This window comes from Rhinolophus hipposideros, assembly GCF_964194185.1.
Source record: "Rhinolophus hipposideros genome assembly, chromosome: 1".
In the NCBI taxonomy this organism is placed as follows: Eukaryota; Metazoa; Chordata; class Mammalia; order Chiroptera; family Rhinolophidae; genus Rhinolophus; species Rhinolophus hipposideros.
Genome location: NC_138047.1, coordinates 3,915,469 through 3,929,307, shown reverse-complemented (window position 1 = coordinate 3,929,307; position 13,839 = coordinate 3,915,469). Strand labels below are relative to the sequence as shown.

The 13,839-nt window shown below is 37.6% G+C and overlaps 1 protein-coding gene across 33 annotated transcripts in view; it reads left to right on the top strand.

Moving 5' to 3' along the window:
- ZMYND11 (zinc finger MYND-type containing 11) overlaps positions 1–13,839 on the top strand; it is a 118,702-nt gene that overhangs the window by 80,759 nt on the left and 24,104 nt on the right. For 12 of the 33 annotated variants that reach the window (XM_081055562.1, XM_081055589.1, XM_081055563.1 and 9 more), the window contains one exon: positions 4,098–4,259. The exons of 11 other annotated variants lie outside the window; for them this stretch is intronic. In XM_081055562.1, coding sequence (XP_080911688.1) covers positions 4,098–4,259 — 162 coding nt within the window. Of the gene's footprint in view, positions 1–1,395; positions 1,441–3,532; positions 3,629–4,097; positions 4,260–13,839 lie in introns of all 33 variants that reach the window. 10 more of the 33 variants (XM_081055581.1, XM_081055559.1, XM_081055570.1 and 7 more) reach the window with 3 other exon arrangements.

Here is a 13,839-nt window from a genome sequence, read left to right as displayed (position 1 = left end):
TTGCTTTGGTAAAGAATTTTCACTTTATTCAGCAGAATACTTTGGGTCATGCTACTTACTTTATTATACTCTTTTCAGCTTAATATTGACTGTATGTGTGTGTATGCACATGTATGTGTGGGTGAGAGAGAAATCTTTTTTCTCCTGTCTAAATTTTACTATTTCATCAAGCAATGTTACAATATTTATATTCAAATGATTAATTTTTAAAATTAATAGAAATATTTAATCAAATTCTTACCTCAGTGGTTAACTGAATTTATTAACAGAATTAAATTAAAGCTCAAATTATAGAGAAGTTAATTTTACATTGTATTTATGTTGAAATACCACATCAAACACATATTTGATAATGTAAGATTTATCTGCTCATTATGAATAAAAAGGGAATATACCTAACTCTAACTTTTCTTTAAAAGTTAGAGTTTAAAAGTTAGAGTCTCTTGCATCTGATGAAAGTGGATTATAGTTTAGGAGGCCCTTGTTCCAGACAGCTCTCCGCTCGGCCCTCCTACATCACTGTTATCTCTCAATTAACTTAACAATATTTCTTGCTCCGTCTAGCTTACAGAACTGTTGTGAGAATTAGTTGTAATGAACTTAAAGTCCTGGAGAAGGATTGGCACATGCATGACAAGCGTCACATCATTTTTTGACTTGTTCATTCCTGTTTTGTGCACTATGGCAAACAGATCATCTTAACACCAGCTAACACTTAGCATAGTAACTTAGTTGATCCTTATAAAAACCCTATAAGCTAGGCGTTATTTGGTTCATTTTACAGATAGAAAATAATACATAGAGACGCTAAGGATTCTGCCTCACATAGCTTGTGAGTGCCAGAGCCAGATTTGAGCCGGTCTGGCTCCAGTCTTAAGTGCTGTAAATGGTGACCGAGACTAAGCAGCAGGCTGCTTCTAGATGGTGCAATGTTTTCTAGGACGTTCTGAAGACAGCCTGGGTCTGTTTACACTGTGGGAGGTATTGAGTTTACCATGTTCACATTCATCACTCCTGATTATTAAAAAACCAGCTTGAATCAGTTATGTGCACATTTATAATGGCACCAAATTTATTTTTAGTAAAATGTTTTCCTAACATCATGATAGATTTCATGGCAGACTTCCTAGAGAGATTTTCTCTCTGTCCTTTTATAGCTTTTATGTTAGTATCTAAAGTTTCCTCTTAAACTAGACTCTTGGGTTTGCATGCTGCTGCCTTGTCATTCATGATTAGCACATTCATGGATTATCAGTTGACGTTATCTGCAAAATAATGTAAGTCATAGAGCAAATAGTTTGACTATGTACGAAATCCCTTTAGTTCTGTGTATTGCCTGATATTGAGTCAAGTTATGATAGAGAGACCAAGATGATTTTGTTTTTATTTTGAAAGGCCTACAGTATGCAGCCTTTCTTCAGGACAGCAACCCCAAACAAGGTGAACTAATTTTGCACTGTTATTTTACTTTAATTCTTTTATTTTTGTATTACATTTCTATCTTTCTTTAGGCTAGTTTAGTTAACTCTTACTAAAATTGTTCATTAAAACCATACTGTCTTTACATTGCTTGTAATTTTGGATTTTGTGCTAGTAGATTTGCTTTTTAAAAACTTTCTTGTAGTATCAAAGTGGCATTTCACACATGCTGGGTCAAGTGTATCAGAGTAGCTGCTGACATCTGGTGAAATCCAGGAAAATGCAGGCTTAGTTTTTGTGCATATGTTTTTGACTATTAGTCAAAGCACTATATAAAAGACAGGTTGTAGGCCACTCTACCTAGCGTAAGCTTGCTTATATGAGTTACACCTCGAAAATGTGTCCTGGGTTTGGAATCCAAAAACTGTTGAACTTGACTTTTGCATATTTTGTATATTCTAAATAGCTATTGCTCTGATGAACAGCACGTACATTCCCAACACATATGTTCTCTTATGTTAGATAACAGAGTTAGTTATATGCCATTATATAAACCTGTATCCAATGTTTCTCTGTTTTACTTCATTTGAATTATACTGTCATTTCTATAATTGTTATGAAAAACTAGGTCAACTACTAAACACCCCATGAAAGAAAAATCCATGTCATCTCGTTTCCTGGGTGGATGGGAGAGGGTGGGGATAGGAAAAGGGAGGAGGTAGCATGGAGAGGCTGGAGCTGTGCACCACAATTACATCCTTTTGCTCCCTGTACTTAGTTAACCTAGTAACTACCAATTTAAGAATCACAGGAAGGTGAATTAATGTGAAAAAGGTCAAATGATGAAGGATGGTAGTTTCTTTGTTAATGAGTCAAATATAAGCCACGAAATCCTTTAAGATGTTTACCAACAGCTATGAGGAAAATATTCTGAAATACTTTATTTGAAACTTGGAAAGAGTTCTGTTCATTAAAAAGAGAACAAAGTATCTTCTCTGAAACCTACTAATTCATCAGTGATTTTTGATGCCAAAATTAAAATGGCTAAAACGCCACATATAGGAGCTTTGTGCAATGGTTGCACAGTGACTGTCGTTTTGTGCAGCTAAGACCACACACGTGCTTTGTCTCTGCCACTGTGCCAGACTTGGTGATGTAGATTTTTTTCCTATCATGCACAGATTAGGATTTTATGTCAGATTCAGTATCTTGTGATTTTTAAAGCAGTCTGACTAAGGTTACTCTACCAATGTGAGTTTACAAAGCATATAAGACAGTCGGACAATTAAGTTCACGAAGTTTCCACCATGTGATCACATGGTGGGAAGTTCGTGAACTTAATTGCCCAACCTTCATATATGTCTGCTAGAAATGGTGTGTGTTTTTTTTTTTTCTTTATCATTTTGGTCAATAAAGACCACCAATTGTTTAACAAAAAGCAAACCAAAAAGTTTACTTTTATGCTGAATTGACTAATGGGCTCAAGCCATGACTCTATGTGTTGGAAGATGTGAATTTTGGAACACTAGCGAGCCTTCCTTTTTATAGGAAGGGGTAGTAGCTCCTCCAGGTGATCAGCAGCCAGAAGTTAACACAGTTCACCCTTGGTGCAGCCAGGTCACTGCCTGCCACGCACGTGCTGTGTCAAAGCCATTGGAGTGTTACCAACATCAGAGAAAACCAGCCGTGTAGACAAATTTGGAGGTTCAGGACCTCCATTGGCAGTGGCCTTGATTACACCAAATGTGGGTTAAACCCTTCTTCGTTTGGTTACCATATCTAGAAAAGAAAGCTGAGAATGAATTCACTCTTAACACAGGTATTTTTTGACAAAAGCTAAGAGTGATAATTACGAAGAACGAGTTCTAAATTAAGAGAGCTGATAACATCTTCCTGTTTATGTTTAAATGGTATTGGCTGTATAAAAAAGAGCGTAACCAAAAATATGTTGAAGAAAACCTGTATACCTGCAGTTATGTTCTTTTATTTTCAGGAATAGTCCTAATAAGAAAATGAGCCTCCTTCCTTTTTTGTTTTTTACGGCAATGTCCTTTGGAGAATGTGATTAAACCTTTAGTTTCACATTTTCAATTTATTTTTCCAAATTCAACAGACCCTGAAAATTTGACAACCTATCACAACATGGACATTCTGATTAATGGTTATTTTCAATAAAGCATCCAATACCATGGATGAGAAGATAAGAATAGTGAGCATCACCATTTATTACTATTTTCTCTGTTCCCACAGTGTGCTATTTAAGTACTTAACTACATTTTTTTAAAAGAGCAGAACAAAACAGAGGTTTGTTTATTTGAAATAGTAAGCTATAGATGTTCGTTGGGGTGTTCAGTTCACTGAAGAAATTATCCCATAGATTATATTTTAAAAAATAAAAGATAATGTTAGAACTGGGTTTGGCTTTGGACTTACTTCATTTTGGACTGGTTTTGCTATCAGATCACCTTAAGATATTTTGAATATTAATACTGTTTAGGAAAGAATTTGAAATTTAAAGAAGCAAATACCTAGATATTTTTTCCCTCTTGTTTTAACACAGTAAATGTCTGAAATTGTTTAAAATGCCTAACTTCTGATGGACTTTAGTTTCAATTTTGTTCTTAGTCATTGCAGATATTGACAAAATGTCATACGAAATTATTTTGTATTTTTTGTAGGACTGGGAAACAGAAAATCATGACTGGTATTGTTTTGAATGCCATTTGCCTGGAGAGGTGTTGATATGTGACCTGTGTTTTCGTGTGTATCATTCCAAGTGTTTGTCTGATGAGTACAGGCTTAGAGACAGCAGTAGTCACTGGCAGTGCCCAGTTTGCAGGGTGAGTACCTATCTGAGCTTTAATGTGCTGGTCAGAGGGTTGGAATTCATTAACACTAGCTGCACAAAGATACTGCAGGTGGTTGCGCCAGGTTGATGGATAAAGTACTGGAGGGTGGGGGTTGTCTACTGAAATGATGGTAAATGAACATAGAGCACTTACGGATGGACGTCACAGCACACCTGACACATCTAGGGTATGGGTTTTAGAAAGTTGTAATCACATAAAGATACTCTCTCTTCCCTCACTTTACACTTGCCTCTGGCTGTGTGATCCCTTTCACGGATAGCCTTTGGGAATAAAGAAACCTTCTCCCACCCCAGGATCTGTTCGATGTGTCATCTGTGCTACTCAGAAAACACAGCAAAAGGCACATTGTTGGAGACATTCTGTATCTACTTCCCATTTATATCCATGTGATGTTGCCTTTATTTTTTGTTATATCATGGGTTAGTTTATTTCTTGCTTACTTATTTGGAGGGTGGAGGGATGGGACAATTGTATATAAAGAATTTTTATTTAAAGCAAAATGAAATAGGTTGGTAGGTAAAATAGGTACTTGGCACAATTATTTTCATTCATATTACTACCCCACTGAAAAGTGTACATGACTGTGCTTGTTGATTTCAGAATGTGGTCTGTGTGCGCATGTACGAGGTGTGCCATACCTGAATACTACATCGTACGGCATTGATAGCGATTAGCAAGGAATTATTTGACTAGAAGCTCTATTATTTTGTACTTAAAATTATTAAGATACTTATTTGGAACCGTGCAAATTACCCAGGTTACTCATGAGTTCAATTTGTGAATATGCTGTGTAATACTAAAGTATCTTAAATATTCATTTATTCTTTCGAAAAAAGTTTTGTCTTCATAATTTTTCTCTTCTTTGGTATCAGCCAAACATTTTCTCCTGTATGATGAACAAAATACAGCATACATTCTAGTCTTCCCTTAGTCCCTGTGGTTTTGTATTACCTACATAGACAGCAGACAGTTGGGATCACATTCAAAACATAATGATGGCTTACAATAAAATGCTGAGTGCTGGCTGAGTGGCGATAAGTCCCGAGGTCTGAACATGTTGGTGTCGGCCTCCTCTTTGAGCTCTGCAAGCATGTATGTGTCTACAAGAAATTATTGTAAGTGATGGTGTGGGAACTGCATTGCTATTCATATTCTCATGGATTTGGGTTTGCATTGTAAAAGCAAATGTGTATCCTGTTTCTGGTACGAGGTGACACTACAGGAAGTAAAGAATTAATGAGATCTTATTATGGTAGTAAAACTAATGAAAGGTTGGGGTCACCCATCAAATAGTATATATGCAGGAACTTAGGAAATATAATTCTGGACATACCTGTGTCTTTATAGCCAGAGCTTTTCAATATTTAATATGTAGTCCTTATTTTCATAGTAAAGAATTGAAACAAAAACAGGGATTTTTGAGGATGAGTGTTCCATATTTTTGACATGAAGAATGGAAATTGAACAGGTATACCTGTAAAGGAAACGTGTGATACTTCTTCCATTGGAATTTACCATCAAATTGTCAGATTCCATTTTCTATATGTTTGTTTGCTCTACTCTTTACTGATTAGACGATTTTTTTTTTTTTTTTTTTTTTTTTTTTACATTTCAGATGTTTTACTGGCTCAGAGAAACATGATAGCAGAAGTAGAACTTAGCTTACCTGTCTTTATTTTTCTTTTCTTCCCTCTGGTTTTCTTTGTCTTTGTCAGTCTAGATATTCTCACATTGTGATAAAACCAGGCTTACTGAGATGATGCTGTGAGTCAATAAAAACATCATCAGTTCATTTGTGTCATAGACTGTGGACTACTCTTTGATTAAGCTCAAAAGGCTTAGGTCTGGGTGGGGATGGTGAGTTTTATCTTGAGCTTTAAAACTTCCAAAGAAATAGTTTTTTTCTATGTTACATTATTCTACAGTTTTAATTTTTATGTTTAAGAAAAAGATCAATGTTAACAATTCCTTTCCTGGGACAAGAGGTAATAATAATAACCTTTAAATTTGAATGGAATTTTGAATGCCTTTAAAGTTTTTGGTTGACTTATTTGTTTTAAATGAAGTGTCAAAACTTCAAGTAAAGCTATTTTTTATAATCTTAACATGAGGGTGACTGACCAGATCTAAACATTTGTGGACTAAAAGAACCGACAGACTGAAACTTAAGAACTGTTGTTCCAAACCAGAATATTGATCTTCTCTATTTTTGTTTTTCATTAATGTTTGGAAAGAATACAGATATCTTAGATATACTAATGAGGAATTTTGAAGATAAGGTGTCCAGAGCCAGCTTCAGTGCAGACATATCAAATGATAGATGGAAGCCAGCCATCTAAAATTGAAGATTAAAGTGTTTCAAATATCTTAGAGCAATCAGAAGACTGTTTCATTTTACATAATCTCTGTCCCTTACAGTATTGAAAAAGTCACTGAGAATATCAATTCTAGTTAAAAATAAAAATAAAAGTACATGTGAGGATTTGTTTTAAAAAAAGTCACTGAGAATAGGTTGTATCACCCAGTCAGCTTAAGCAGATTTATCTCAAATGTCTGACTGCTTCTGAAATGTTTAAGAGGGCAGTGATAGGAATTTTTCTCCATTTAAAACAGTTTTATCAATTTTCATAGTAAATCTCAAGAATCTCATAACCTTGAGGCTATTTCTTTGGAATGTTTGCCTTCCTGAAAAATAATTAAACTATTACTTTACAGACACAGTAGATTGTTATTGAAAAGTAGCCTTTTGAAGAAAATTTGAGTAATGTTCTTTTTCACACTATTGTTACTGAGAACTCTCATTATTTAAAAAAAAAATAAAAAGGGATTTAAAATTTTTTAAAGTTTGCTGTTAAAAAATCAAATGATTTAGAGAAGGGTGAAAACAAACATAAAGTTCCTGGAGATGCTTTCACACAGCAGGCGAAGGTTCTCAGACCTCCCCTGCTCTCTTGCCCATTTGGATCAGCGTCTGTGTCACTTTGTGTACTTTCTGGATAGAGCCAGTTTGCTTCCTTTGAGCAGTGTCCCGGTCTTTTTTCTAGGCATCATGATGTGCCATAATTTGCTCAGCCAGTTTCCCACTGATGCACATCACCTTGTTCCCACTGTCCCGTCTGATCAGTAACATTGCATTGACACCAGACAGAGTCATGTTCATGTTGCTATGCCCGTCAGGCCATGCTCTCTAGTCTCAATAGCAGTCTTCTCGTTGTACTTTTATTTCTGCACGAAACTAAAGTTTATATTTTGTTTTATTTGGATGTATTTGAATTTTGTATTCCAGAAGTAGCCATGAATTTTCCAGGAAAAATAAGAGAAAACCTTATTTTTTTCATTTATTGGGGAACATTGGGGAACAGTGTTTCTCCAGGGCCCATCAGCTCCAAGACAAGTTGTTGTCCTTCAATCTAGTTGTGGGGGGCGCAGCTCAGCTCCATGTCTAGTTGCCGTTTTCAATCTTAGTTGCAGGAGGCACAGCCCACCATCCCATGCGGGAATTGAACCGGCAACCTTGTCATCAAGAGCTCGCGCTCTAACCAACTGAGCCATCCGGCTGCCCCTCCAGATGCTCAGCGGCAGCTCGTTGCCTTCAGTCTAGTTGTGGAGGGTGCAGCTCACTGGCCCATGTGGGAATCAAACCGGCAACCCTGTTGTTCAGAGCTCACGCTCTAACCAACTGAGCCATCGGGCCACCCCTGTGTGAATATTGCGTTTGAGGTTTTATTTGCTTAAAGGATATATCTTTAAAACTGTCAGTTGTATTGTTTAATTGACAATAATCAATTGTATTGTTTAAAAAGAGACAAATAAATTTACATGTATCTGTAATTCTGTCTGATCACCTTCATAAGATAAATTCATTGAAGTGGAATTCTTAAATATAAAGGATAGGCACATTTACATTTGTGATGAAAATGACTACGTTGGTCTGCAGAAAATTATACCCATTTATGGCAACATGAAAATATTTTCCTATCTTTTGTTAACTAATTTGATAGGGTAAAAATGGATGTCTTATTTTAATGTTGCTTCATTTTCATATATATATTTTCCAAATTAAAAAGTCATTTTATCCTTTGGTTCTCTAGTTGCAGAGGGCAGGCCTGGGTATGTTCACAAGCCCATGTACCTGCGTGTGTATGTGCGTGTGCATGCACACATGTATGCATGCTGCATGGCTGGCATGCGTACATGCATGGGAGCGTGTGTGCAAGCATGTGTGTGGGAGTTAGGGGCACGTGTGCATGTGTTGTGTGAGCAAGCGTGCATGTGTGCGTGCACTGCATGCTTGCTGGCCTCCAGTCCTTCGGGAATATCATGACACGGTGTGAGTGATGACTGCTTGAAATGTTTGTAATATATGGGCAAGGTGATGTGTTATAAGGAGCCTAGGACCACCCCAAGGCTGACACTGTGTTGCCCTTGACAGCAGCGCATTTTGAAGGCTTTTTTGTGGGAATGGAAATGTTCTCTCTGTGCTGTCCAGGAGGAGCTGCCAGCCACGTGTGTCTGTAGAGCACTTGAATGTGGCTTGTCAGACCCAGGAGCTAGGTTTCGATTGGGCACCTGTGGCTCATGGCTACCCAGTGTATGAGACAGCAGTTTTAGAACTTCATGTTCTAAATACCCATAGTACTCCGAGAGAAGCTCTTTGGGATGGAATGTCGGCCTATGACTGGCCTGGCATTTTGTCTTCCCATCAAGCCATCATTATGACCTAGAAGAATTCTAACGGAAGGAGATAAATCAGCTTTTCCCTTGTGTGTACAGCAGATGGGATAAGCAGACCCTGCATCACGGCTGTAAGACAGTTCAGTGTAACATATTATGTAGTGCACAGATTAATGGCTGTCACATTTGACTTTGACAGTGTTGCATATGCTCTGATGGTATCTCGTCACATGTCAGAAAGTTAACGTTAGGGGGGAAATACTATGGCAAAACAAAATAGTTGGCACTTTTTAGCTTAATTTTGAGATGGAATAGAAAAGTGGGCCCCTATCTCTACCTCATGTAACATGTTCATGTTTCTTACATACATGAATTTTGTTTTCATAAGTTGGAGGAGTTATAGATCCATATTACTGCTCCCTTGTACGTTCAGATAAATGAAAATTTTATATGTGGAGTAAAATACGTCATTAGGGGGCAGAATTTAGTGCTCTGAATTGTGTAGTATGTGCCTTTACTGTAAACACATAGAAAGTACTAGAATGGGACACAGTGACCTACTTTTGTCCCCTTTTCCATGTGTGGGCTTCTGAGATGGAACATTACTCCTGTGAAACCCAGCCAAAGATTTTTATCTTAGACTTCTATAATTATTTTATATTAATATAAAACTTTCATATTATGATTTTTTATGACCCAACTTTGGTTCTGTTTACCTCCCGTTTATGATATACTTATGGTGATTTTATATGAAAGGATCAGTTTAAGTCACAAAGAAAGGAATTCAAGGTAATGGGTAATGGGATTTGTTATTCCATTGTGTCTTTAAAAACTGGAAAATACTCATCCCCCACGTTTCAGGTGGCAATGTTCTGTTTAAGGCTTACGAATTTTTAAATTGTGTTAATATACAAATTGTGTGGTGAGTCAACCTAGCCCATTAATAAAATACAGAAACACAAGAAAATGTAGATAAGGAAATGAAGAAGAATCTTTGTGGGAGAATTTTATTAATAATTTTAAAAGTATGATGGTTCTTCCTGGAGTCTCTCCCAGTGTGGTGGTCCAGATGGTCTGAGCCCTGTTCCCACCGTCAGGCGTCTGCAGAGATCTGAGGAAGAGCGCCCCATTAGTGGTCATTCCAGCTGATTGGAACTGTTCCTAAAATTTCCTACTACTACAGCTTCTCTTTAAAATGTTTGGAATGAAGATATGTATTTTGCACGAAATTTAATAGTTTAAAAATATATACACAGAAAATAGTCTATAGGAAGCCATTTCAAATTAACCTTTAAATTGAATGTTTAGCCCCAGGTACTATATATTTTTTTCACATGGGTTATAGTATATTCATTTGGCAGATACTGAAAATGAAAGAATTTAACTTGTCAACTAAAACAAAACCAAGACTAGGTCACCATTAGGCCCCCTGGAGTTTATCAAGTGGCACGTACTGGCTTGTCAGTGTTGACTTAGTTCTGGGTGAGTTAGTTATATTTTCAGTCATGTGCACTGAGACTTTTGGTTGTTCAGAAAAGATGAAAGCTCTTTCTTGAAATTGGTGAAGAAACTTAATTCTGAAACCATTGTTCATTTTTTTGGTTATGTAGGCAATACAGTTTTTTAAATTATTATTTTGGAAGTCAGGAGAATGCTCATTTAATTTTCAGAATGAAATGGGGCAACATGCTCAATGAAAATGTTTTGAACATAAATTCCTTACTATGTATTTACTATGACACTACAGTTCTTGCTTTCTGGTCAGTCTTCTCGTGTTAATGAGGGAATTCAGTAATATTTTTATCCTGAAAGTAAGTACATACTTTACCGTCAAGATGCATATTAATGAATCGGGAATGGAGATACGATTTTTAAATATAATAGAAATAGAAGCCCCATTTGGGGGGGGGGTTCTTTGGTCTTTTTTTAAAAATGATAGACAATCATAGTATTAAACTATGAATGAACGTCAAATATTTTTTACAATTTTAAAAGCCAAATGGGTCATACCATTTTTATACTAAGTAGAAAATTAATTTTAAAAAGTTCCTTGTCTGAATCAAGTACTTTATAAGGCAGTTTTACTATTCGTCACCAGCTTGACTAGGGGAAAAAGTAATGGGGACATTGATAAAGCCAGAGGATTTTAAAAATTGGATCTGGGATATAAAACTGTAAAGTCTCACTGTTGTTACCTAGACTCTTTGTGAAGCTACCTGGACCCAAACAAGAAAGAAAAAACTGCATGTTTTCCACATCGCCGTCCATGATAAATTTCACAGTGTTATGGTCAGCAAGTCTTGGATGTGTGTGCAAAATGTTTGGGGGGTGGTGCATTTGGTCTTTGTGATATATGTACTCTGTGGCATGTTTAGAATCTTAATTAAATTTTATCTTTGATTTTTAACTCCAAGGGATTAAGGAGACAATAGTTGGGCTGGTTACCACTTAATCTAGATAAACAGAAAGCTCATTCAATGTTTTGAAATGTTGATAGACTGCTAGTAAAGTACCCAGTTTCCTTTCACCATCTGCAGATGCAGAAATAGGGGGGATAGTTAGGGCAGGAGGGCAGGAGCCTTCCTGCTGGCGGGTGGTCAGCCCCAGTCAGTGGAGAGCAAGTGATACCAGCTCATGACCTGAAAACAGACATACGAACTTACTTTCAGAAGAAAATGGAAAGGCTTACTCCACTGAGGAATGTATCTGCCTCTGCCTTTTGAACCTTGTTCTTTTTTTAAAGGTTAGTGTTGTGTAGAAGGGGTGGAACACGTGGTTCCTAAACCTGGTTCCATGATGTTTCTCTGAATGTCCCTTTCCATTCTCAAGTCCCTAGAATATGCCACAAAGGAGCCAAAAGTTACCCCAAAAGTACATTCAGTATTGAATGATGGAATTCCTGACATGTGTAATTAATTATACCCCTCTGTCTGTAGCAAGTTTTTGTGACTATGTGCATGTAGTGGACTTATTAATACTGCATATTTTTACAACACCAGTTGGTTTTGTGGCACGTAGTTAATTTGAAATCCTCTAGCAGTGGCTAAATCGCTCAAGATTGCCTGTTGCAGAGCTGATTCTATCATCCGAACTTAGTCAAAGCTTGCTAACCTCAAGCAGAGAGCAAAGAGTTGTTTTGTGGACATGAATCAGCTGAGGTGGAGCAGCTTCAGTGCTGTCTGCACATCTGGAGCAGGTCTGGGGCACCGCGCGTCCGCGTCAGAGATCGTGCAGGACCCGCTCCCCATGGGCCGAGTGGGTGGCCTCGTGTTCCCAACATGCCCCATGGGTCCACCTCAAGATATTCTTAGTAGTTTGAGTTATCCTCCAACTTCCAGCTTTCAGCTGTAAGAAGGCATATTTGTGACAGCTTAAGGGAAGTTGTAAAACTTAAATAAATTGCCAGAAACTCATGTGCAAATGAGTGTTGCTGAATTGATTGTGGAGACAGTGGGGTTAGAAGGGTCCATGTGGTAACCATGTGCGGAAGTGAGTAAGCCTCGTTTACCACCATTAACACCCGCAGTAAGTGTGCATTCTAATCTTCTGCTCTTGTATAGAGAGTTAATTCAATGTGTCGGTAGTGGGGGTGAAAAAGACTGAATGTTGGTATGTGTTTCTAAATTTATCCTAAAAAATGATTGTCATCGATGGGCTACTAGGGTCCCAGTGGTGTGGGAAGAGGAATGACAGGACTTTGGGCTACTTTTGCCAGACCAGTTCTACTGTTCAAGTATCAGGTGTTGGGGTTTCTTGTGAATACTGTTTCCTTTGTAGTCAGTCATTACAGGTGTTGGTCGAGGGTACCCTGGAGCCTGATTTCAGTAACAGCATAGACAATCTATGTGCACATAAAATTTACTACCATGTTTCCCCCAAAATAAGACATAGCTGGACAATCAGCTCCAATGGCGTCTTTTGGAGCAAAAATTAATATAAGACCCGGTTTATATTACATTATATTGCATTATATAAGACCGGTCTTATATAAGACCTGATATCATATTATAATATATTATACCCGGTCTTATAGTAAAATAAGACCAGGTCTTAATTTTCTTTTGCTCCAAAAGACGCATTAGAGCTGATTGTTCAGCTAGGTCTTATTTTCAGGGAAACAGTATGATTCTTTTCTGTTCTGTGGTTCTGCATTATTATAGAGGAGAGCTTGGAGCTCCTGATTCTGCAAATGATACAGGTATTTATGCAGATTCATGTTTCTCCAGTGGCATACAAGGGCCACCTGTCCCAGAATCATCTGCTGTGCTGCTTTAGAACACAGCCTGGCTGAGGTTCAGGAATCTGCTTTCCAGCAAGTACCCAGGTGGTTGTGAACTCACTAACGTTTAAATGAGCCTTTGGTGATTAGAAGTCAACAGTGATATGTAGGTGTCCTCTGGTGGTGAAATGGTTCACACAACAGAAGTAAACAGAATCGTTTATAGTGGCCAGAATGTGCTAGTCCAGCTTGGGTGTGATTAACTGTATCACGTTTTGTAAGGATCTTCTGTTATCGAGTTCATCTACATAGAATATTTTTTCCAGTAGGCAGGGAGCTGTTGTTAGTTCCATTCACCGAGTATTTACTGTGTACTAGATAGCGTAGGCGTTCTGGCAGGAGAACCTTGAACTAGACCAACTAGTGCTGCTTTCCAGAACTAAAGAGTCTAGTCAGGAGTAGGCAATCTGCAGCCTGCCACCTGTTTGTGTCCTGCTCATGAGCTAAGAATGGGTGCTATGTTTTTAAATGGTTGGAGAAAAATCAAAAGGGGAATAGAATTTTGTGAAAATTACAAGAAACTACAATGTCTGCACAAGTCTTCTTGGCACATAGCCACAACCACTTCCTCTCCACAGTGGCAGCAGGGTGGCCAGG